This window comes from Choloepus didactylus, chromosome 1 (assembly GCF_015220235.1).
Source record: "Choloepus didactylus isolate mChoDid1 chromosome 1, mChoDid1.pri, whole genome shotgun sequence".
Taxonomy (NCBI): Eukaryota; Metazoa; Chordata; class Mammalia; order Pilosa; family Megalonychidae; genus Choloepus; species Choloepus didactylus.
The window spans coordinates 204,866,651-204,891,547 of record NC_051307.1 but is presented as its reverse complement, the minus strand read 5'-3'; the positions used below and the strand labels follow the sequence as shown (position 1 = coordinate 204,891,547).

At 49.2% G+C, this 24,897-nt stretch overlaps 1 protein-coding gene across 2 annotated transcripts in view; it reads left to right on the top strand.

Moving 5' to 3' along the window:
• The window catches only part of POC1A (POC1 centriolar protein A), a 111,125-nt gene that overhangs the window by 66,883 nt on the left and 19,345 nt on the right, over positions 1-24,897 (top strand). For both annotated transcript variants that reach the window (XM_037797615.1, XM_037797620.1), the window contains 2 exons: positions 1,825-1,920; positions 23,641-23,784. In XM_037797615.1, coding sequence (XP_037653543.1) covers positions 1,825-1,920; positions 23,641-23,784 — 240 coding nt within the window. The remainder of the gene's footprint in view (positions 1-1,824; positions 1,921-23,640; positions 23,785-24,897) is intronic.

The window sequence follows — 24,897 nt, the reverse complement described above, 5'->3', positions numbered from 1 at the left end:
GGGCACTCTGCCCCTGGGCTCTGGTCCCAAGCTGGGCATCTGGGAGGCTTCCAGAGCATTGAGGAGTTCACCTGTTGGAAATACCTCTCAGGTGCCTGCCCAGCACTACTCGTGCGGAGAACTGCACTCTCCTGAGGCAGGGAGCTGGGGACGGCTCTTCTGAGCCACTGTTAACCTGGTGGATCACCAAGGATGTTCATCCTTGTGTCCTGGCTCACAGCTCTGCCTCCTCCCGTTGGCCCTACAGTCAGCCCCAGCCCCAGCCAGATAAACTGATCTGGGTTGGAGTCTCTGCTGTAAGGCAGAGGGTGGTTTGAGGCTCTTTTACCACACCCTGAGTAAGATATGGTAGGCATCTTTCTATATCAGCACCAGCTCCTACACTAACTAGTCAAGGGAGGAGGAAGGCACAGGGGAGCATGGAAGCCTGGCTCATGCTTAAAGATTAGGGAAACTAGTACAGTAAATAAAGTAATGGTAAAATAAATTCACGTAGTCTGACAGGCAGCCTGGCAGAAAGCAAGGCTCTTACCCACTCTGGACCCCCTCAGGCAGCTGCTGTTGTCATCTCCCTGGCTGCCTTTTGAAAGTCTGCTCTGAGCCTGTAGAGTGACATTTGGTATTATCTGTTTACATGCAATGGCCCTCCTGCTCCTAGGAATTGATTCAGCAATTAGATTTGCACAGTTACACGAGGACCTTATAATCAAATGTGTGCTGACATTCTTTTTGGTAAAGGGAAGGATGAGAGGCCCTAAGTGCTAGTGGAGCCTCCCAACAATTGAGGCCCATGGGTGCATCTCAGCAGGGGAAGCCATCCAAGGCACATTGAGTTTTCATCTTGTGCAGCTGTGGTGGTTTTTCTGTGGCCTCAGTGGACCACTGGCCCTACTCCACAAATCCTGTTCCAAAGCCCAAGTCAGCTGCCTTGGAAGCAGCCCTAGAAGAGCACAGAAGCAGGTGGCCAGCAGTCCACCAGCAGGGTGGTCCCTCCTGGCTTTTGCTGGAAGAGATTCAGGATGTCATCCTGTTTAAAGGAAGGTGCTCCACAGTGAGGTGTGTGTTTTGTGGCTGAGCTTAGCCTTTGGGATAATGGGTTGTGTTACCAGCTGCTCCCTGAAGGCCATTGTCTGTGCCAAGCCATTTTCCGTGAGCCTCACAGCAGCCCTATGAAGTGGGAACTAGGATCATCCCCTTTTTACAGAGAAGGAGTCTGAGGCATAGAGAAGTTGAGTCACTTGCCCAGGGTCACATGGTAAGAGGCAGAGCCAGGGTCTTAACCTCAGCGGTCTGCCCTGGAGTCCATATCTTAATCACTTCTCCCAGTGTAACAGGCCAGGCTGCCACCCTCAGGAGCTTCTATTGTAGTTGGGGAGACAGAAGATAAACAAGGAAAAGGAATGACCAGATTGAGTAATTACCAACTGTGATGCTATGAAGAAAATAAATAGGGGGTTGTTATAAAAATTGTAGGAGAGTCAGGAAAGGCGTCTCTGAGCAAGAGATGTTGAAGTGGTGACTTTGGCCTGTGAAGGAGCAGTCGCACAAAGCTGGGGCTTGGAGCTCTCCAACACAGGGCCCAGCAAATGCCATGGCCTGGGCACTATGCAGTGATCCCCTGTTCTCGGGGCGCATCCAGGACCTCTTGAATCTGCCATGAAAGCCTGCTCCCTGGGAGCACCTGAAATTAGGGTGTTGGGTGGGGACCACTGTTCTGCCTCTGGCCCAGAACTCTGGGGGTGGCCTCTGGGTCCATTTTTTGGGTGAAGTAGGACTAGCAAATGGGATTCTCCCCAATTCTTGTGTGCTTGTTGGTCTTGGCAGGTGATGGTTTGGAGGAGTAATTTTGACGTTAATTATGGAGAAGTCATCAAAGTGCAGAGGCCCCCAGCCACACTGTCCAGTGCCGCTGGGAATCTGGTAAGTGGCTCAGTGGGAGCATCTCCAAGTAGTCTGGGGTCGCGGTGGACTTGGAGATGGTGGGAGGCTGGAGGGGGGGAGAGGGTCCTGGTAAGTTCTGGTCTCTACCAAGTAGTACCTCAACACATGTGGTGCTTTGTTTCAAATCTAGAATGAGCAGGCAAGGTTTAAAGAGGCTGTTAAAATACACTGCTGGGTGCCCAGACCCCTCATACCACGTGGTAGTGGGGTGTTCCCATGGCACATGCTGCTGATTGGTTGAGGCCTGAGGAAACAAGGATCTTTCCGGTACCAAACCCTGGGCCACAGGATCTGAGTGTGGGGTTCCTAGAGGGTGCAGGGCCTGCAGCCACAGCTGGGACAAATGGGAAAGACTATAGCCCCTGTTGTTCTCACTTCTTTTTTTTTTTTTAAACCATGGAAAGGAAGTTCCATAGCCATGAACTATTTTTAGTATCTTTGTTATTAAGAATACTTAATTTTTTTTTTGATAAATATTTGGGCAGAAAATTGATAACTGATGTGGTTGGATTGAATAAGGTTCCTGTGCTCCTGCTGAAATAAGCAGTAAAGACAATACTGTGGAACCCCAGAGGGTTTTAGTACCTTTGGCCGCCGGCTGTTTAACCCTCTCCTTCCTGGACCTTAGAGGCAGCTAGGCCTCCCCGACAGGCGGAAATTGGCCTGAACAACAGGAAGTGGCTCACCCTGAGTGAGTCAAGGCTGGAGCCCAGAATAGAACCAGGAAGCCTCCTGAGTCCATCTTGGGGCTTGCTTTGGCTCCAGCAGCTGGACCAACCCCCACCCCCATGCACACATACACACTCACATGCCCCTGGGTTCTGTTGTTGGGGCTGCCTCTAGGAAAAGGCTGAGCTGGAATCTAAAGCTTTTCTTCTGAGGGTTGCCCTCCTGGCTGGCGCCCTGGCTGGAAGGTTTAGTTTTCCCTCTGTGCTTGCTGTTGAGTGGCCAGTTCTTGGCTGTTGGGTTTGTTGGGAGATGATTGGGTCACATGGTTTTTTGCTGCCAGTTCACTGTCTACCTAGAAAGGCATTTTCCACACCACAGGGTTGGGGTCCTCTAGGGGCCCAGCCAGACTCCTGGTGTCCCTGCCCTCTCCCCTGCAGCTCCCTGTCTCTTGGCGCTCCTGGTGAGCCAGGCATCGGCCAGGGCCTTCACAGGGCTACTCAGTGTATTCCTTACCTCCTCTGAATGAGTGGGTAAAGGTGCTGCTCCTGTTCACAGATGAGACACCTGTTGCTTGGTCACCTGCCCCAGATGCAGGCACTTGAGCCTAGCTCCCTAAGCTAGAAACTGTAGATGGCAGACAACTGTCTGGCAGCTCTTCCTTTCCCAGAGGAGGGCACTGCCACCTGCCTCTTAGGTATGGTTAGAATCCACCTGAGGCCAGCTGGGAAAATCCCATGCTCTTTTTCTTGTAGTTATTAGGAAAATAACTCAGACAAGCTGACTCTTGCCTTTGACTTGGCTCAGAGATGGGGAATGGGGGCACCCTTGCTTCCCAGAACTGTGGATCCTGATCATCAAGGACAAAGGTGTGTGGGATGGGGGAAGCCAGTAGGGCAGGGAAAGGCATGGGCTGGGCCAACAGCCCAGCAGAGCTCGAGGCCACCATTTGCTCTATGGTGGAGCTGCCGCCACAGCTCTGCCCCCTGAGCATCACCACAGGGGACTCAAGGGAGAGGTTGTGGGCTCTGGGGTCAGAGAACTGGCCCTGAACCCTGGCTGTGTGGTCCCAGACCCCATTTCTATGATAGGACCTGAGTACCCCCATGGAGAGGTTCTGAGGATCCAAGGGTAATATAGGTGAGCTGTGCCAGCCCATGAGGTACCCTATTAATCCTAAGATCATTCTTTGTTTAGGTCAGGGCTTTTTCCTTATTTGTCCTAACCCTCTTTGAACTCTAGCAAGATGTCTGAGCCCTTCATACATGCCACACCAACAAATGTACCACATGGGATACGCTTTTAGGGGCTTCTCTGATATCAGGGCTCCCAGGCCAGGAGGAGAGCTAGGTTTTAAAACAGTTTCATGGTTAGGTGTTCTCCTGGGCAGGAAGGGAAGCTGACGCGTGTACTCTGACCCTTCCTGTCCAAGGGCTTCCCTGCTGCTGAGATGATATCTGATGAGTGGTGACTGGCCGAGGTGGCTTAGCTCCCCAGGGAGCCCATGAGCACTGCAGCTGAGCCCTGGGAGCTTGTAGAGCTGATAAGCCTCCTTCCGCTCCAGCTCTGTCCACGCACAGGGCCTCAGGCCCTGAAGCCACACGAAACACTCCTGGGCATATGGGGATTTTCGGAAGCCCATTGGGCGGGGTGCTGGGCCTTAAATTCCTGACCATGTGCCTGTTAGAGCTGTAATCACAAGCCAGAGGGGCAGACCCTGCATGGGCTGCTTACCCCAGTCACCCACTGGCAGACTGTGGCAAGGACAGCTCTGTGAGCCGTGACAGCCCCTCTGCCCTGGAAAAACCCCTGCCCACGACCCCTGCTCCGACTGTGGTGTTTCAGCTCTGATTCTTGGAATGAAGGCGTCTTTGAGCCCACTCTGAACAGAGCCCTGTTCACTGCGCGGAGCTATTTTCAATTCCTGGTTGAAATTCACAGCTTATTTTTAGGCCCATTTCATGTTGAAAGCAAAAGCTATTTCCCAGCCATGCAGAATGAGAATAATGGGTTCTATTTTCCCTCTATTCTTGGTTGAATTGTGCGTGAGGTGGGATTTCAGGGCTTGTGGCTGGGGAACTTTCTCCACTTTGAAGATTGCAGATGAAGGATTTATGCCCATGCCCCAGGCTGTGGGTGGGCCGGAAGCTCCGCGTGGTCCCTTGGTGACGTGCTTCAAGGCTGGAGGAAGGTTGGAAGGGCTGTTTGCAGGGAGAGGATGCCTCCTAAAGGGGCTTCAGTGTTGGCCGCATGCGGGGCAAGGGGTGGGGGCCCCAGGGAATTGACTGTGGCAGGTGCTTGTGCTGGTATTTTCAAGGCTCCTGGTTTGTTTCTCTATTCCTGCCACATCCCTGGCCTTCTCATCTTCTCTACGCTTATACATGTGGGTTCTGCCATAGTTCTGCTGTCTGCTTTAGGGTCTGTCCCTGAAGCATAGGGACCACTGTGTTTTGGCTGACTGAATCTAGTACCTGCTCTTCCAAGCCCCAGCTGCCATAGTACTCACTGCTGCCTTAAGCACAGAAGCATTTCTTAATCACCTTTAAATAGCAAGCTTTTAGATAGCAAAGATGCATTTATTCATATTTACTCTTATTCTTGCCCTCCCTCCAAATATCTGAAGGCCCATTGTGCAATTGGGAAGGAATATTGTATTGGGTGGGGTGGGAGGGGAAAAACACTGTGTTCTAGGTAAGTCAATGAAACCGAAAACCAAAACTGCTTCCTGAGTTCTCAGGTCTGGGTTCCCTCGGGTTCAGACATTAACCTTAAGTTCTGGGGCTGAGGACTTTTCTCCACTCCCCTCTTAAGACTTCCTCATCTTAAGGGGAAAAACTCAACTGTGGTTAAAAGCTTGGGTTCTGGTTTCCGATATATTTATGTTTGAATCTTGCCTCTGCCTCACCCAGGCCTGACTCTGGGCAAGTGGCCAGAACCTCCTTGAGGCCCAGTTTCCTCCTCTGTCAAGTGGGAGATGCTGGGCCCTCCATCGTGAAGTCACACAAGGTTGCATGAGGTGGTACGTGTCAGGCAGGCACTTGGCACCGTGCCTGGGACATGACAAGTGCTCACCTATCTTTAGCTATTTTAAAAATGTTCTCTTCCCTCCTCTGTCTGACTGAGAGCTAAGGGACACCCCGCCCAGTCAGGATGATTGTGTGTTCAAAACCTCCTGGGATGAGGGGCAGCTGGTGGGGATGGGGGTGGTTCTGATTGGGATAATTTTCCATGTTAAGCCCTCTCTGAGATTACCCTTGTACCACCGTGAGATTTTCAGACACTTGCAGGTATTGGTTATGCTTCCCGATAAGAGACCCAAGTCCACCATGCTCCCAGATGGGAAAGTAAATTTACTGAGGTGTGTGGAAATGAGCCTGTTATCCCCCAACCCACCCTAGTGACTCGAGATGCCTAGGCTTCCAGGGCTTCAGTGCTGACACTGTCCCCCAGAAGGAGGAGGCTAGGTTAGCCGAGAGTATTTGACCTGAGTGAGGCCTCATCCTCCTCTGAGGATGGCCCATTTCTTCTTCCTAGTTCCTCCTCTGGTTCTGAGGGCAAGGCCCCAGCCACCGCCTACATCCATGCCTCCGGTCCCATGTTTCCATTTTAGGGGACCGCTACAGAGGTGGGCTTGACTTAGGGTTCTTGGGGCCTAATTCCTGGCAAACATCTTGCCCTGTGCTGAGCTCTAGAGAACCTGAGCACTGGTGGCAGCCATTCAGGATCTAGGTTCTGACACCCTGAGGTATCATGTGAGAGCAGAGAGGAGAAGAGGCTCGTTTCCACCTGCCTAAAAGATTTGCTTTCTCATCTGGGAGCCCAGGAACATGGGTCTCTACCAAGAACATGAGTTTCTCACCTGGCATTTGCTTCCAGTAGTGGGGAGAAGTGTGGATCTGAGGGGATGCTTGGCAGGAGGGGCACTGTGGGCATTTGGAGCAGGTGTGAACCCCAGATTTATGTGTTCTTTTGGGAGGAGCCTCTTTCATGGAGCCCAAACCACCAACACATTGAACTACCCATATCCCTAGGCCTCTTATGTGCCACGAGCTCTTGCTTTGCTCATACCCTCTGACTGAGTAGCTGGCTTTGTCTACAGTCTCCCTCATCTATGTAAACGGAGCTTGGTGAGAAACACAGGGGAAAGCATTCTGCCATTGGGTGACGTGCACCATTCCACCCTGATTTGGCCATTGTGGGGCCTTGCAGGGCCTTGTGGGACCCATGCTTCTTGAGCTAAATTGGTAATAGTGGAGACTTTATTTTCACATTCCCCAAAACTCACCAGCTGGTACCATTTCTCCGTTGGGAAAAGGAACCCAGCATCCTCCACCTCCACAATAGACACGCAGTCCCAGCCTAGGGCAGACTCCAGTGACTCAGAGATGCAACTGCTCATCACCTTCTTGTGCGTGTGTGTGTGTGTGTGTGTGTGTGTGCATGTGTGTAGACTCCTGGTAGCACTGCCTCAGAAGGGCCCTGATATCTGCACACCCAAACACCCTTTGCTGAAATTGACTCTCCAGCGCTTATCCCTGTCTGGAACACTCTTCCCCCCAGAGCCCATGGTTGCTATTCTGTGAGGCATCTCCAGATCACTTGAAGTGTCCAAGGCCTGGAAGCAGTGCAGGTAATGTAGGGAACCTGGCTGGCCAGGCACCTTCTTGGGTTGGGGACAGGAATCTTAACAGGGGTGGCCATCCTGGAAAGAATTCTCAGCTCCACCTAGGAAGGTAGAGGATGCTGGAAACTTCTGGCGCTGGGAGCCACTTTCAAGAACTTGGTTGCCTTGTCCCTGTATGCTGGGGGATGTAGGTTGGACTGAGGACAGGTTAGAGCCCAGCCTAGTGTGGTGTGTCTCTTCTGTGACTTTAGACGGGTCCTTTTGATTCTCTGAACTTTGATTTCTCCCTACCAGCCTGCCTCAAATCTTTTGGGCGTTTTCTGTTTCATGAGCTCACCCAGAAAAGACCAACCTGCAAGGAGAGATGGCAGGAGTAGCTTTGCTGGCTTTTGGTGGCAGAGGTGTTCAGACAGCCTGCTTCATTTCACACTCAGGTTGCATTTTTCCCCACCTTTACCTGAATGGAGTTGAGGAAAGTGCTCTGGGATTTCTTAGTTTCAGTAGGAAAAGAGAGACTAGAAATAAAGAAGATTCAATATTTCTTAACAATTACTTGTCATAATTTTTCATTTTACATTTCCTGCTTGAAACAGAGCATCCTTGGACAGTGGCTGGTGGGCAGTGTGGCCGGGGTAAGTCCAGGAGCACCAAAGCTCTGATGCTCTGACAGAGGGGCCACTCCAGGCCCAGGGCCCAAGGTGGGGGGCATGGCCCTTCCCTTGGGGTCCAACCTGTCATGTCCACTACCTGGTAGCAGGCAGGAGCCCATCTCCTTTTCCTTCTGGGTCCACAGCCAGTTTTACCAGGGGATGGGGCAGAGCTGCTACCTCAAACATGTTGAATAATTACTGTGTTTCCCTAAAGAGAGGGATTGCCTTTGACAAGCCCAAGTCAGTGTTCACGGAAATACATCAGGAGAGTTAGCTGGGCTTCTCAGGCTGTGACAAAGAAGAGACAGGCCTTTAATATTTGGCATTTATTGCATTAAGCCTTTCGCAGTGGTACTCAAACTTTAGCATGTAACAGAATCAGCCTGAGAGTTTGCTGGATCCTACCCCAACAGTATCTGACTTAGTAGGGAATTTGCATTTCTAACCAGTTTCTAGGTCCCCCTGATGATGCTCCCCCTGCTCTCTCCGTGTTCCTGCCTCCCATCTCTTGCCTGCAGACATGGGTGTGTAGGCCAGCTCTTATACTCCTGAGAGCCCACTGGGCCTTTAGGGAAGCTGAGGAGTGAGACAGACTGACACCTGAGCTTGAAGTGGCCTGGATGCTTTTGGTTCAACATTTAAACCCCTAGACAAAGGTCTTATTTGTGGAGCCTTTTGGGGAAATACTTCCAGGTGGCAGGAGCAGGGATAAGCCTTGAAACAATGATGACAGCAGCGGTGACGAGGATGGGGCTGCTGGCTGGGACAGGAGCTGGAATCCCCTTCTCTGAGCTGCCCCTTTGAAGGGGTTGATGGGGGTTTCCTGCCACTGTAAATTTTTCCGTTGAGTCTTCAAGGAAGTTATGTCCCTATCCAGAGGAGAATGGTGTGATGCTTAGGAAAGATGGCCTTCTAACAGGAGATGTCTGCTCAGAAATCCAGAGCAAGGATATTGTGACCATCACCATTCATGAAGATGGAAGAACCTGACTCTGCAATCCAGACAAAGCCTAGAGGCCTTTGTGTCCAGCTGTGAGTGTGTCGGAACACACCTGGCACATAAGCTTGGGCAACCCCCACTTTGAGAGCCCTGTTATCTCTTTCAGGGATCCCAGAACTGTTTTGGGTTTCGTTTCCTGCCAAAGTGTGGGTTCAGAGAAATTAGAGATTCCACAGTTGCACACAGGGAAATGAGCCAAAATCACAAGACAGAGGACAGTGGGGTCTTGGCACTGTGATGCTTTAATCCAAAGTACATAAGGCAGTTGGGCAGGGGCAGGGTGCATGCCTCAGAATGCCTTCTGTTCCTGTTCTGGTGCCATTTGCTGATGGTGATGGAAGCAGTCCACAGCACCATCAAGCCACACTGGCAAGTCCCTTCTCCACACAGAAGCCAAGTGGCTACATAGAGGATCTGGAGCCAAGTGTAGGGAGCAAAGCAGAGATGGTGGGGAGAACTAAGGACCATAGCATTGGAGGCTTTCTGCCCCCTCCTTCCCCCCTTTATTCTGTTTCCATACTATTTTTCAAACCTAGATACCTGAAAATTGAAGAAATAAGCCATGTGTAGGAATAAATCCAGTTGTTTAAGTCTGGCTATGCCTCTTTGGTCCACTTGCCTTCTTGCTCCCCAGCCGGAGTGTTCTAGTTTGCTGATGCTGCCAGAATGCAAAATACCAGAAATGGACTGGCTTTTATAAAGGGAGTTTATTTGGTTACAAAGTTACAGTCATAAGGCCATAAAATGTCCAAGGTAACAAATCAACAATCAGGTACCTTCACGGGAGGATGGCCAATGGCATCCGGAAAACCTCTGTTAGCTGGGAAGGCATGTGGCTGGTGTCTGCTCCAAGTTCTTGTTTCAAAATGGCTTTCTCCCAGGACATTCCCCTCTAGACCGCAGCTCCTCTTCAAAATGTGACTCTCTGTTGCTCTTGGGGCATTTGTCCTCTCTTAGTTTCTCTGGAGCAAGAGTCTGCTTTCAACAGCTGTCTTCAAACTGTCTTTGTAAGCTGAAGGTCCTCTCTCAGTTCCAGTGCATTCTTCAAAGTGTCCCTTTTGGCTGTAGCTCCTCTTCAAAATGTCACTCTCAGCTGCACTGAGTTCCTTCTGTTCGTCAGCTCATTTATATGGCTCCACTGATCAAAGCCCACCCTGAATGGGTGGGGCCACACCTCCATGGAAATATCTCATCAGAGTTATCACCTACAGTTGGGTGGGGCACATTTCCGTGCAAACAACCTAATCCAAACATTCCAACTTAAGCCCCACTAATATGTCTGCCCCACAAGATTGCATCAAAGAATATGGCTTTTTCTGGGGCACATAATACATTCAAACCGGCACACTGAGTTTGCACGCATCGTTTTAGTCTCTGTCCAGATGGCACCTCCTCCTTGCAGCCTTCCCCCGGAGGACATTGGATTGTGAATTCTTCCTCTTCTGCCTACACATAGCATTCTCCTTCCGGACCAGTTTCCGCTGCCAGCTATTTGTGGGCCTAACTCATCTCCCTGGAGGGCTGGGGCATTGGTCTCCCCACGGTCCCCAGCGTGTACCTGGTGCCCACTCTGCTCAGGAACCTGGAGTGAAGTGGACACAATGTCCACAGTCTGGGGAGCCTGATTGAGCATGGGAGGCTGGAGGCAGGCTCTGTTTTTTTTCTTTTTGGCATATTTGATTGTCTCAGGCTAAATGAAGGAAACCACTTTCTGGCCTGGTTTGTCAGTTTGGGGCAGGTGATGTGGGCTGGTATGGGCAGTGAGTGGGCAGTAGAGAGTGGTAGAATCTAGGTAAAATTGTGTACACATCTGGACTAGAAGTTTAAGATACTTATTTTTCTTTTAAATGGTAAAAAGCCCTTTAGAGTTTAAATTTTTCCAGATTGAGTGGCACACAATGCCCATGTGGTGTAAGGGTATTGGCCAATGCTTGTGTTTATGTTCTCATTGGTTACCATGGGAAAAATCAGAATAGATGGTTTCCATGGTGATTATCTTAAAATTAGTTTCTTTGAAGTTCTGGTCATTGCTGCAGGGTTCACTGAATACTCTCAGTGCCACCAGGGCTTTCTCTGTGGCAATGTGAAAGGCTGGTCTGAACTTCCTGTGGATTTAGACAAAGTTACCTGCGTCCTATACTTCAAAATCCCAGGACATTGAGTGGGGGTGGGAGAGCTTCCTGTTGGGGTCCCTGCTCACCTGGCCTTGGCTACAGCTCATTCCAGACACCCAGGATGCTTTTTTTTTTTTAATTTAGCAAAACAAAAAACCTTTGTACCATGGAAATTTTCAAGCTAGCACAAAAAGTAGAATAACCCCCACATAGTCCTCATCTGGCTTCAACAGTTTGCCAATCTTATTTCATCTATCTCCCTCCACGTTTTTTAGGGGAAGAGTTGGAGTATTTTTTTTTCAAATCCCAGATACATCATTTCACCCCAAATAAGGGCTTTTCTTGGGGTTCAGGGGGAGCTTTGGAGCTTGCACCCCCTTCCCACTGTCCCCAGGGCTGGTTTTGTAATGAGCCCCAGGATGCTCTTGTTCCTGCCTAGAGATATGCGGGGTGCAGGTGGGAGTCCTCTGGGGGGCACTGTCCCTCTTTACAGCCCACAGGGGAGGGAGGGAGGGAGAGGTGCCGTAGCCTGGGCTCACAACTGCCACATGCGGCTTCACTCTCCCAGTCAGAGAGGCCTGGGACCCCGTGGGATGCAGCCTCCCCCAGCTCCGCCCTGGGCAGCAAGGCACTGGTGGTGAAGGGCTCTGGCCGCTCTGAGGTCTGCTGCCTCTGTGGGTTGGGCAGAGCCCGTCCTGTTTATCTGTCGGCCAGCTTCCCTCATGTCCTGTGATGTGCATGAAATATGAATTACTGAGCTTAGGAGTGATGCCTGGGGCGTGGTCAGTGGCTCTCACACTCTCCATTGAACTGAGTGCAAGGAGAATTTAAAATAGCCAGCCTTTGTTCCTGAGGTCTTAAAAATTCAACTCCAGTAGTTACAATGAGCTGTCTTCAAGTGGATCTATAAATAAACCGCTTCTGTTCCTCTTTGTCACTGAGAGCTTTGGCGTCTTCCAGAGACATCGGCTCTGCCACTTATTGTCATTAGACCCTTCTCATCTGTGAGGCAGCCACAGCCGTCAGCAAGCTGTGCTGACACCCTGGGTTTGTAATGACAGCAACATTTCCTTTTTAAAATCCACAGTCCCCCAAGATATTTAACTACAAAGGGTAAGATGGAAACTTTGCAGTAGAGAAACCTGGTAGAGGGGTCAGATCACCATTGACCAAGGTCAGTACCACCTGTCACGTCAACATGAGCCCCATAATATGCACATGACTTTTGTGGTGTTCTTGTCAAAAATGTATGACCCAGTGCAATCATGAGAAAACATCAGACAAACCCAAATTAAGAGACATTTGACAAAGTAACTAACTGATCAATATTCAAAAATGTCAAGGTCATGAAAGATAAGGGAAGACTGAGAACTGGCACAGACTGCAGGGGACTGAGGAGAAATGACAACCTACCACAATGTGAGATCCTGGATAGGATTCTGGAACATTACGATCCAAGGACATAGTAGAAAAACTAGTGACATTTGAATGGGGTCCTTAGTTTGGCTAGTGGAATTGTATCCACGTTATTTCCTGGTTCTGCTCCTTGTACTCTGGTTATGTAAGTTAACACTGGAGGATGGGGAGGGGGGAGACACAAGGAAACTCTGTGCTATTTTTTGCAACTTTTCTCTGAGTCTAAAATTAGTTGAAAACAGTTTAATTAAAAAAAAGAAAAACTACAGTCAACCCTTGGGCTTAGCAGAAGCCTGATCTCCTTCCTCCCAGGGTGCCACGGTTTAGGTGCTCGCTGTGGGGGGCGGGGGGCGGGGGGTAGGTGTTTTTGTCTCAAGATAAGGGGTGGGTAGCCCTAAAGTACTCAGCACCCAGCCTCCAGTGGGCCCTTGGTAATGTTTGTGAACTGACCTGAACAAGAGCCACGTTCAGAGGGAATGCTCTAACAGAGGGGCTTGTCACCAGCAGGGAGTCTGCAGGGTGGATTGTCTGCTTGTAGAGCTTATCTCTGTGAATGCTCCAGAGGTGCATCTGCTCCAGGAGCCCCAGGGAAGGCTTCAAGCCATATGCAGATGTTCTCCCCATGAGCACAGGCCCATGACAGGCCCATTCCTCCCAAGGCTTTTGTGGGCTATGTGGGGTCCCGGCCCCGTCACCCTGCCCACCCTGTCCCTCTCATCTGTGTTCCTTACCCCCTGGGTTCTGCCTTGCTCCCACCAGTGAATATTTCTGGCTATTAAGGACACGATGACTCAGTGGGCTTCAATCCCTAAAGGCCTGGGGTTGTGCTCCTGCTCCTCAAAACCCCTCCAAGGAAGAGGGCCAGGAGCCTCCTCTGTGCCAAGGAATGTTCTCTCTGTGATGGTTGTGTCTGCTTGCTTCCTCAAGGCCTCTACTGGTTTGAAATTGTGTGGTCTTCTCTCCCTGGTACATCCTTGCTCTTTTCCCCCTGTGCTTCCCTCACCTGTTTTAGTAAGACAGCCCTCTCCAGCTCTGCTCCTTTCTCTTGGGGGTGTATTTGGCCACTGAAATAACTTTCCATGTCTTGCCAACCAAGGTAATCCTTTCACGCTTTTGAAAATATTGGCTTTATAAAACACCTCTCTTGTGTGTAGGGAAATATTTGAAAACCCTCAGAGCGGAGGCTTGGGAGTCAGTAGAAGATTGCTGGGGGTTGAGCCCAGAAGTGTCTCAAGCCTGTCACAGCTCTGAGCATGGGGGCCTCAGTCTTGGCCTTGGGCCCAGGTGAGGAGAATGGGGTTCTTAGCTTTGTTCGTTGAGTGTCTCCCACATGCCAGACAGGCTTGTGACCAATTCAAGTAAAATAGGGATGGCAGAGGCATCTAGTCCCTGCTTCAAGGGGCCACCTCTGAAAGGGGGTTGTGAGATGAGAAAATGGGCCGAGTGGCCTGTGTGGCAAGGCCTGGAATCCATGGGTGGGTCAGGTGTACAGATTCCCTCATGTTCTATTTTAGACCCACCCTTTGATCCCTTCACAATTCTTAGTCCAAAGGATGTCCTATCCGTTTTCCGTCCATGGTGGCATGGAGTCAAGGGGTGGCTTTTAGACCTGTCTGTGATCTGTGGTTGTGGAATGCTTGATTCAGTTCAGAGACTGTGTGCTGGCACCCTGGCCCTGTGTCCCCAAGCCTCTTGGCTAACTGCCTGCACAGATGACCCAGCACCCCGCCCTCCTCAGGAGCCTAGTGTGGCGAATGCACAACAGCCACCCTGCATGTTCCTACCCTCTAGATAAAAGCCAACATCAGGAACCAAACCCCATATTCAGACTTCAGCTGTCTTGGAGAAGAATGTTGGCAAGATGATTTTAAGAAACCAGAATTCCTCTTGGGTTCAGGGCTATGTTTAGAACCAGAAGTTTCCTCTCTTGTTGGACTCCAGGCTGGAACCTTAAATTATAGAGCAAATAAGGTTGTAGTATATCTAGTCTGCAAATACGTGTGGTGAATGCAGTACCAGGGTTTTTTGTGAGGTTCTTTTTTGTTGTTGTTTAGTTACTTTTTTTTTTTTAGCTTTGACTTGGGAAAACAGCCCTGTCTTTTTCCTCTTGAGAAGCTAGTGATGAGAGTGAGCCAAAAGTGAGCTCTGTCCAACTCCCTGCCCTCTTCTCCAGGGCTAGGTATAGCAGACATGGAGGAAGGCAGGCACTGATGCCTCTTAACTACTCACAGGGCCTAATTGCTGAAGCCAAAGGCCTGAGCCCAGGACTAAGAAGGACCCGTGTCCCTGAATCTGCCTCTTCACTTAGCAGACCACACAATGAAAAGCTCAATGAAAGATTAAGTTGAAAAGATTTAATTGTGAGGGGGAGTGTGAGTGTCCATCTCTTCCAGTTTTGCACTCAGCCCTGCTTTGCAAACATGTGCCATGCCTTGGTGTTTTAAGTGGCCAGTGGCCAGAAGGGCTGCCTGCCTGGGACTATACAAGGAGGGTACCAGTGAGACAGCCTAGCCCTTGGCCCTGGGCCATCTCCCTCTCCCTTCTCCAGCCCACACTCAAACCCATGTGTTGGTTCCTCGATGCTTTCATCCCTTACAGAGTTTTTGTTTCTGGAGCAGGCCAGTCAGAGGGCAAGGTCCAGTGTTAGAGATTAAAAGAAAAGGAGACATTTCTACCTTGAGTAAGTGTCAGTAACTGACCACCCTGCCACTAGAAAGGGGTATTCTGTCAAGTCAGATCAAAATGTCTTTGGGGTGTGGCCAGACCTCATCATGACAGCCAAGGTGTGCATGGGCCCTAAGCAGCTGAGGCCCGACATGTCATAGGAAACCCTGCCTGGGGATGTCTACTGCTCCCTCAGCTTCTGTGGGGGGATCGAGGCTTTGGGAGTCAAACTGTACTGAAATTTGACTCTGCCATTCTGCATTTGGAAACCATAATCCCCAGGCTGGCAGTGGATGACAGGGGTCTTCCCTGGGATCTTCAGCCTGGGTTTCTGCCCACCAGCAATGCCCAGTGGTGAGCTTGTGATTTCCACTTTGGGTGCGCAGTGGCAGGTTTGTCAAGTGAAGAGTAGGTTGGGCTTGTAGGGGCATTTCGGTTGTAATTAATCACATTTTTTTAAAGGCAGGTTTACTGAGGTATAATATATAAAGAGTAACAGTCACCATTTTTAAAAGTGAACAGTTCTGTGAGTTTTGGCAAGCACGGTCATGTAATCACCATCGTGATCAAGATATAGAATATTTCCATCACCCCCAAAATTCCCTTGTGCCTCTTTGTGTCAATCCCCCCACCTCCAGTCCCAGGCAACCACCAATTTGCTTTCTGTCACTATAAAGTAGTTTGCATTTTCTTAAATTTTATACAAATGGAATCACAGTTATATGTTTTTTGTCTGACTTTTTCACTCAGCCTAATTATTCTGAGATTCATTGATGTTGTTGCATATATCAGTAGTTCATTTCTTTTTTATTGCTAAGTAGTATTTCATCAAATATATATACCACAATTTGTTTATCTGTTTGCTTGTTGGTGTGCATTTGAGTTATTTCCAGTTTTTAGCTATTAAAAATCAAGCTCCTGTGAACTTTTTTTTTTTTTTTTTTTAGCAGCCTAAAACAAGAAACATTTATTATCTTTCAGTTGCTCTGGTCAGGAATTCTAGAAGGCCTAAGCTGGGTCCTTCTTGTCTTGGGGTTTTTCATGAAGTCACCATCCAGATATTGGCTGGGGCTGCATTCTACTATGAATTTTTGTGTATACATCTTTCTATGGACATGTGCTTCCATTTTTCATAGGTAAATACCTAGGAATGGAATGGCTAGGACATATACTAGGTTTAATCTTTTAAGTAACTATCAAACTGTTTTCCAAAGATGTTGTACCATTTTACATTCTCATCAGTAGTGTATGAGAGTTGGAGTTTCTCCACATCCTCACCAATACTTGGTATGGTCGGTCTTTTAAGTTTTAGACATTCGAGTAGACAGATAAGGGTATCTCACTGTGATTTAGCTTTCATTTCCCTAATGACTAATGGTATAGAGCATCTTGTCATATGTTTGTTTGGCATCTCTCTATCTAGTGAAGTGTCTGTTCAAATCCTTTGCCTGTTTTGTTATTGAGTTGTTGATGTTCTCATTATTGAGTTTTGAAAGTTATTTGTATGTTCTAGATACAAGTCCTTTACCAGATATATGATTTACAAATATTTTTTCCTACTCTGTGGATTGTCTTTTCATTTTTCTAACTGTGTTTTTCAAAGAGTGAAAGTTTTGAATTTTGAAGAAGTCCATTTTATCAATTTTTTTTCTTTAATGGATCATGCTTTTGGTGTCATGTAAATGTTTGCCTAATCCAAGGTCAAAAGTGGCTGCGAAGTGGAATTTCATTGTGGTTTTGATTGCATTTCCCTAATACTAGTAACATTGAACACCTTTTCATGTGCTTGTTGGTGATTTTTATATCTTCTTTGGAGAACCATCTATACAAATCCTTTGCCCATGTTTTAAGTGGATGTTTGTCTTTTTGTTGTTCAGTTGTATGAGTTCTTTATATATTCTTAATGTTCTTAACAACATTGAGCCTTTCAATACATTAACATGGTATATCTCTTCATTTATATACGTTTCTTTGATTTTTATTATCAGTGCTTTATAGTTTTTAGTAAAGTAGATTTTGTACATACGTTGTTAGATTTGTATAAGCATTTCATGTTTTTTTGTGTGTTTGTGTTTTGTGGGTTTGTGTGTGTGTGTGTGTGCACTTGGCTTTAAAGGCCAAGAATTTTTTTTTTAATAATGAAAATGATCAAATCACAGATCCAAGAAGCTCAGAGAAAGACAAGCAGGGTGAAGATAAAACAGACAAAAAAACGAAGCAAAACCTTAGACACTTCATATTCAAAATGCTAAAAACCAAAAATTAAGAGAAAAATTTTGAAGGTAGACAGGCAAAAAAAGGACACATTCATACAGAGGAGCAGAGAAGACTTACAGCAGAATTCTCATGATAAGTCAGAAGATAAGAGAATAACATCATTAAAGTACTGAAAGCAAAAAAACAAACGAACAAAAAAGCTGTAACTCCAGAATGCTATACTCAGCAAAAATATCCTTTAAATATGAAGGGAAAACAAAGACCTTTTTAGATAAACAGAAGCTGAGAGAATTCATTGCCAGCAAACTTGCAGTATGAGAAATACCTGCTTTCTCTCTTCTCCTTCTGGGATTCCAATTGTCTGGAATTCCAATGTCTATTTTTTCTCTTCTTCTGGTATTCCAACTCATGTTAGATATTTAGATATTGTCCCCTCTTGTATTTCAACTTGATAAATTTCTACTGATCTGCTTTATGGTAAATGGTTTATTTTCCTCAGCTATGTTGTACCTACTAGTAGCCTATGAAAGCCATTCTTCATCTCTGTACTAGGTTGTTGTCTCTAGCATTTCCATTTGGCTTTTATAGTTTCTACCTTTCTTCTGAAATTCCCCATCTCTTCATGCATGTTGTCTAACTTTTCCAGTAGAACTTTAACATATTAATTATCGTTATTTAAAATTCCATGTCTGATAGTACTAACATCTGGGTCACCTCTGAATCTGATTCTACTGGTTGCTTTGTCTCTTGATAGTAGCTTTTTTTCCCCCTTGACTTTTTGTGTGTCTTATAATTTTGACAACGTTGGACTACATGCTTAGGACATTAGAGCCTGAGGTAAACAGTGAGTCTTGTCAGGAGTTGAGCTTAGTTTAGCGTTACTTTGTATTTGGGGAGGGGTGTGGCTACTGGAAAGCTTTTCTCAATGTTTCTGCTCCACTTGAACCTTCAGCCTTCCCTGTGGACCTGCCCCTCAAGTCTTGCCCTTCCCAGTGGTGAGCTGTTGTTGCTTGCAACTTTGTGGTGTGATTTGGTGGGTTCTCTGTTGGCCTGGCCCAGCTTCAGTTGTAGGCAGGCCCTGAGTCCTTGGGTCTCTGAAGTGGGGCATTCTCAGTGGTCCTGCCCCACCTTCAGCTATAGGAGACCTTTAGTGATCTCGGCTTGGAAGTTTCCTGCCTATCTCTCACGGGTAGAGGATTTTCTATCTTTGCCCTTCCCCCAGTAGCTTAAGGCCTCTGTTCTGTGGGGAAGAAGGACCCTGGCAGGGCTTAATGCCTTTTTTTGTGTCCGCTGCCTCCCTCCAGGCCTGCAGCCACAGGGAAGATTTGCCCTGGGCTGCTGCCCTGCCCTCAGTCTTTCTCTTGAGTGCCCAGTGGAGGTTTGTGGAGAAGAGCCTGCAAGTCGGTACAAATTCCCCTTGGATGCAACAACCCCTGTAATGCCCCAGGGGTTCCACGCTCTCACCCTAGCTCACACTCAGCCTTTAGTGATTTGTTAAGAATTTTAACTCAATTCTTCTTACCCATTTATATGGTACCCAGTATCTATCTTACCACGATTTGCCACAAGTGAGCCAATGCTCACATCCAGTTCTTGAAGATGTCTGTCTTTCCTTAGATTTCAGGCTAGTTGGTTATTCTCTCACCTCAGCTCTCTGATTCAAGATGATTCTTTTAGATTAGCCATCCTTTTTCTTGTTTGGATGGAAGTAACACTTGTTCCAACTTGCTATATCCTGGAAAAGCTCCTTTTCCACCTGCGTCTTGACGATGAAAAAGTGAGAGCACAATCAAGCCAAAGACAGATGGGTTGGTTTCTTGTTACAAGAAAGACCTGCAAGCTGTCTTGTTTTGTTTTTTAACGAAATTGTCTGAGGTAGTTACCCATGTGTTTGTGTGGCCGAGCATCAAACCACAGATATTTATGAAATTCCTACTGTGTGTGAGGTGCTGAGCTCCTAGTGGTACATGGAAGGCTGGCAGCCAAAAAACCAGACACTGAGGCAGGGCAGGACATTATAGCCTTCCTGTGAGACTCCAGAATCCCACCCACGGACCCCGAGTGAGATTTCCACAAAGCGTAAATAGACCCATCTGTTCTGATACTCACCACCACCACCCCTTTTTGTTAATCCCCTTTTGATATTAAGATGTTTATATGTGGCAAAAGTGAAAAGTTACTGGCTTTGGTGTTGATCTGTCGGGGGTGGGGCAGGGAGGGGTTAACCTTTGTTGTGATTTTACTCACGATATACCTGAGACCCACTAGGCAGAGCCCTTGGGACCCTTTGATCTTGACCAGGCAAAGCTCTAAAATGAGTTTCTTCCCCTTAAATGCTGCCCTGGTTCTTCTGCCACTGTCCTAATTCAGAGCCCTGGTACATGTGTCTCTTCTCGCCCTTTGCCTGTCTTTTTCTTATCTCTGCTTTATCACTTATTTGCCAAGCTCTCAGGGAAATGCCAGGTCTCCAGTGTGCTGGAGAGCAGGTGAGTGGCTGCAGCGCTGTGTGGGGTGGGGCTGCTGGCCCTGTGTGGCATGCAGATGTTGGAGGGTTTGATTACACAGGAATTCACCGCGGTGGGTTTGGCTCTTTGAGGCTTTGAATGTTTGTGGAGGGCCTTGCTCTGTGTTCAGCCCTGTGCTAGGCAGACATTCCAGGACAGGCAGGGTGGGGAAAATGACACAATGAGTGTTAGACCCAGGAGCTGGGGGGCCTCTGGGGATGCAGAGAGGAGGTGTGCTGTGAAAGCAGCAGATGTTACCTGCTGGAGGCTGCCTGATGTCAGGAAAAAACCTGTACTTTGGGTTCAGATCCTAGCTCTGTCATTTTCTGGGTAACTTGGGGCACATTGCTTTACCCCTCTGAGCCTGTGCTTTTCTGTCTGAAAAATAAAGTTAACGCCTTCTGCAAAGGGCTGTTGTAATGATTAAATGTGGTCACATGTAAAAACCTTGGCATATAGTAGGTGGCAAGTAAACAACAGCAGTTGCCCTCCTTAAATGCCAGCCTGATGGTTGGCCAAGTGCTGTAACATCTGCTGATGAGAATGGGCAAGGAGACTGGGAAGGACAGTGTCCTGGTCCATGTGGCATGGCCAGAGAAACGTCCCAGGGCAAGGCAGCACCCTGGACTTGTGAGTGAAGCCTGAAGTTTGAGGCAGGGTACTTTGGACCATTATTTCCCGTCTAAGCCTTGGTTTCTTTTGTCATGAAATGGGGATTTCTGCGTTGTGGTTCCTGCAGCCCTCTCTTCCAAAGGCCACCTCTTGGGCCAGACCACTGTGATTGCCGTCTTCAGTACTCCCTAGGAGCGGGCTCGGCATTGGCTCAGAAGAATGGTTTCTGTTGCTAAAGTAAGTGGTGCTCACCCCACCTCACCCCCCAGTGACTACTCTGCTTCCAGAGGCTCAACTTGGCACTGTCGGTTTCTGGGCTGTTGTGCAGAAACATTTGCCCCTGGCATCATCAGGAAATACCACAGGAACCGCACGGAGACCAGGGGCATCCAGTTCGAGGACTTTGTGCTTTGCCTGGGCGATCCGAACCACAGGTGGCTCAACCTCCAGTTTGGGGACCACGTCATCCACTGACTGCCCTACATGGAGATCTGTGCCCCCTGTGAGATCACGTACAGCATCATCCCCTTTCCAGGCAGTAGGCAGACCTGTCTGGCCCACTCCATGAGGACGTTGGCTGTTAGGACAGAAGGGCTTCCTGACCCCCACCTCCCTTCCACTGGCCTTTTCTGGGGAAGCCACAGAGACTTGGGGCCAGGGGAGGAGTGTGCACAACTAAAAGGGGGGGTCTTTGGAAGGAGTGGGTGCAGGACTGTGAACGCTTCTCACGGGAGGCCTGCTGATGATTCCAGATGAGCACTTCCCACAGCCCTTTGAAGGGCAGGCCCAGTCATCACCTCCATTCTGCAGATGAGGAAGTGGAGGCCCAGAGAGGTTTGGCCTCTTGTCCAGGCTCACTGAGCCCATCAATGAGGGGGTTCAGATTTCAGGCAAGGCCTGACTGGCTCCTGATCGGGTTGCCCAGTAAGCAGCCAGTCGTTGCTCCTTCACCCTGACCCTGCTGTGTTTCCTGACAATTGTCTGAGGGCTAGGGGCTGCTGCCGTGGAGTGAAGGCTGTCATGGCAAGGCTGGGTGTCCCATCCGAGCTTCTGAAATGTCTCCTTTTAGGCTGGACTTGCAGGTGGGCATTGCAATCTTGATGTGCATTGACTCCTGGAGTCTTGGGCTGAGGTCTTACAAAACAGCCGCAGCCTTGTGGCAGATGTGCTGGCAGGAGTGTGGATGCATGCTGCTCCTATTCTCAAACACTTCCCTTGGGCTCATGTCCCACATTTGTGTTTCCTTTACCCACCAGGGCCTGTGTTCTTCCAAGTTCAAATTGAAGTGCACTTGAGAGTTTGTGATCTATGAGATAAAAGCACTTTTCTAATAAAGAAAAATATGCAGGTAGGGTCCATGTGCTAAACTGCCCTTGATTCCTCTTTGCTGGTTGGGACTTCTCTCCTCAGTTTGATTTGTTTTCAAGGGCTCTGTTGCCCACCCCGGTTGGCATGTCCAGAGCAGAGCATCTTCCCAGGGCTGGGCCACTATGGACTAGTCTGATTTCAGAGCAGATGCCAGCTGCTGCTGCTGCTGTGGGTCTACAGGCAGCCTGGAGTGTTGTTGGGGCTGGGCGGTAGGTGAGTGGGCAGGTGGCCTAGGTGAGCCTGAGTCATATCCGGTACATTCCACCAGCCTTGGCATGGAGCAGGGGTGGGGATTGGGTGGGGATGGGTCTGGATGCAGTAGCTTTGGCTCTGTGTTGCAAGTTTTGAGCCCATTGCTGTCCTGAGTCTAGAGGGGAGAGGAGTGATAAGAGCAGATGGGAGGCTGGGAGGGGGTATAGACACATATGGGTGGGTGGTGGGCGGCCCTGTGTGCAGGCCAGCATTGATTCATTCCACTCATGTATCCTGGCCCTGGAAAAGCAGTAGCCGGAGAGATGGAGCTGACCAGGGCTGCAGGGCTACAGAGGTGCTCCTGATTGGGTGTGGGGTGGGACTGTAAAGTGAGGAGAGGATGGGATGCTTGGAGCAGGGGAAAGGAAGATTGGATGAGGGCATCTCCAATGGAGAGGACAACAGGAGCCAGGCAAAAGGATGCGGGAAGAGAGCATAGAAAGAGGCAAGCCTGGCTAGGGTTCCTTGCCAAAGGGAGTTTCTCCTCAAGGCAGTGGAGAGCCCTGGAGGACTGGTGCAGCCGGGAGTGACATGGTAGCACTTGAAATGTCCATTAGTAAGGTAGAGTTTGAAACCCTGAGCCCCAAGTATGGCTGCATTTATGGATAACTGAGGCTTTGGGGCTGGCCAAGAGTGCAAGCAATCACTGAGAATGTTGTTCCCACAGGAAACAAGTCCACAGAAGAATTATAGGTTACAAGACCAGAATCTGGGTATCCACTGACCCTGCCCTCAGGAACCCAGTGGCTCTGGGAAGCTTGTCCTGCTGAACATGTGCATGGGCCTTCCTAGATCAGGAGGCACTTTCATCTGTGCACGGAGCATGTGGCTGACTTTGGGGGACATGTGTTGGACTGGAGTGAGCCCCCTTAGGAAATCATTTGTTCTGGGGAGGTCTTCTGCATTTCAGGCCTGAAGGGCCTTAGGCAGAACACTGAGCCCTTCGCATTCTTGGAGTCCTGTCTAAAACGGGCCGGGGGAACCTGTCCTATGGACACTAGCTGGGACACTCACACAGAAATCCTTGTTTTCCCAGGGGACCTGGGCTGGGGTGGGGGTTGGAGCAACCCCTCAGTTCTGGGCCATAGCTGCTGAGGTCTTAGGAAGGTTTTAGTACGGCCTGTGAAATCCCTGTGCTGGGGGCTGGGGAAGTAGACTTAAGCTAACTAGGAGGAGAGGAGACTTCAGGGCCTGCTGGGGCTTCAGTGTCTTTGGACTCCCCTAGATGCTGACTGGAGGTTGCAGGCCCAGGGAAGGGGTAAGCGGCAGCCCCCTGCCTGGCCAGGCCTGTCTGAGGGCCTCTGTGAGCTGGATGAGGGCACTCGCTGGCCCACCTTCCCTTCCCTCACAGGCCTTCTCCAGCTCAGACTGCCAGGTGCTGATTCCACCCCTCACTCATGCCTCTGCTCGGAAAGGAAGGCCTGGGAGGTGGGCCTGGACACGGAAACACCACCACATTGCTGTTTCTCACTGATATTTGAAAATTGCTTTCTCAGGTGTTCTGGAGGTTTCCCATTTATTTCCTTGAAGGGGCTGTTCCTGTTTCCGTGTTTTCTTGAGCACAGAATGAGGACTGAGGGACTGTATTTTCTTTCTGTCTCTTTTTAAATAGCCCGAAGTGGATTTCTCCATCCCACCAGGCAGAGACAGGAGTCAGGAGTCAGTGCAGAGCCAGCCCCAGGAGCCCCTCAGTGTGCCACAGACGCTGACCAGCACACTGGAGCACATTGTGGGCCAGCTGGATGTCCTCACCCAGGTAGGCTATGTCATGTTCACCCTATTGTCTGCACTGGGTCTGGCACTGGACCTTTTGAAGTTTGCTAGCAGGTGCTGGATTTTTTAAAAAAGATAATCATAATGGATCTGTTTTCCAGCCCAAATTAATGAAATAGCAGTGCGTGCCCCAGGATCCTGGCTCTTAGAGCCCTCCAAGCCACTGGACTCCCAGATCACCACTGCTGGGTCCTGCCAGGGTTGAGCTTGGAAAGGAAGACTCTGTCTCTCCATTCATCCCACTTTTCACTGGGTGGGCACTCCAGGGACGTGCCAGGGAACTAAAAGCAGTGAGTCACACCTGAGAACCCAAGCTCTGGGTTCCAGCCTGACACTATTCATTATCCTCTGAGTGACCTCAGAGAAATCCCTCCAGCTCTCCGAGCCCCAGTGTGTGTGCCTGTGAAATGCAGGTGGTTGTAGGGTCTGCCTCTCAGATTTTGATGAGGATGGAGGGAAATGAATCTGTGTGAAGTGTTTCACCCATGCCTAGCCCTTAGTAACTGGTTGCTCAATAAATGTTAGCAGTGGCGCTCACCACACTCATCATCAAGAGATACATGAACACAGTCCTCTGGCAGTTATGGTCTAGTAGCTCCTGACCCAGACTTGTAATCCCACAGGGTCTGCGAGAGCGAATGCCCCGATGAGGGCGCCCAGCAGATCTGGTTAGGGCCATAGGCACATTTATGGGATCAGTGAAGCCCAGAGTGGCTGGAGGGTGCCAGGGAGGGGAGTGGGGAGCCAGGGCAGGATTTAAAGCACTGCAGAAGGGCCAACAGAAACTATAGTGATTTTTAAAATAAGCCCAGGGTCCTCAGATCTCTTCTCTGCTTGACTCGATGTTGGCTGGTACCCTGAGACCCTCTGTCCTGGGCCAGCTCATGGGGAGATCGAGGCCATGGGAGGAAAATTTGCAGCCCATAAGGGAAGAGAGTGGTGTTAAAGCAGGGGCAGTCCATATGACGGGACACAAAGCAGCCTCGAAGTCTCTGACCGAAGTGGCGCCGCAGCCTTTCCCGCCACTCTGGATGTTGTGCAAAGTGGGAAAAGTTCGTACCGTGTCATACCATCCCCAGTGTGTCCCAGACGGTAC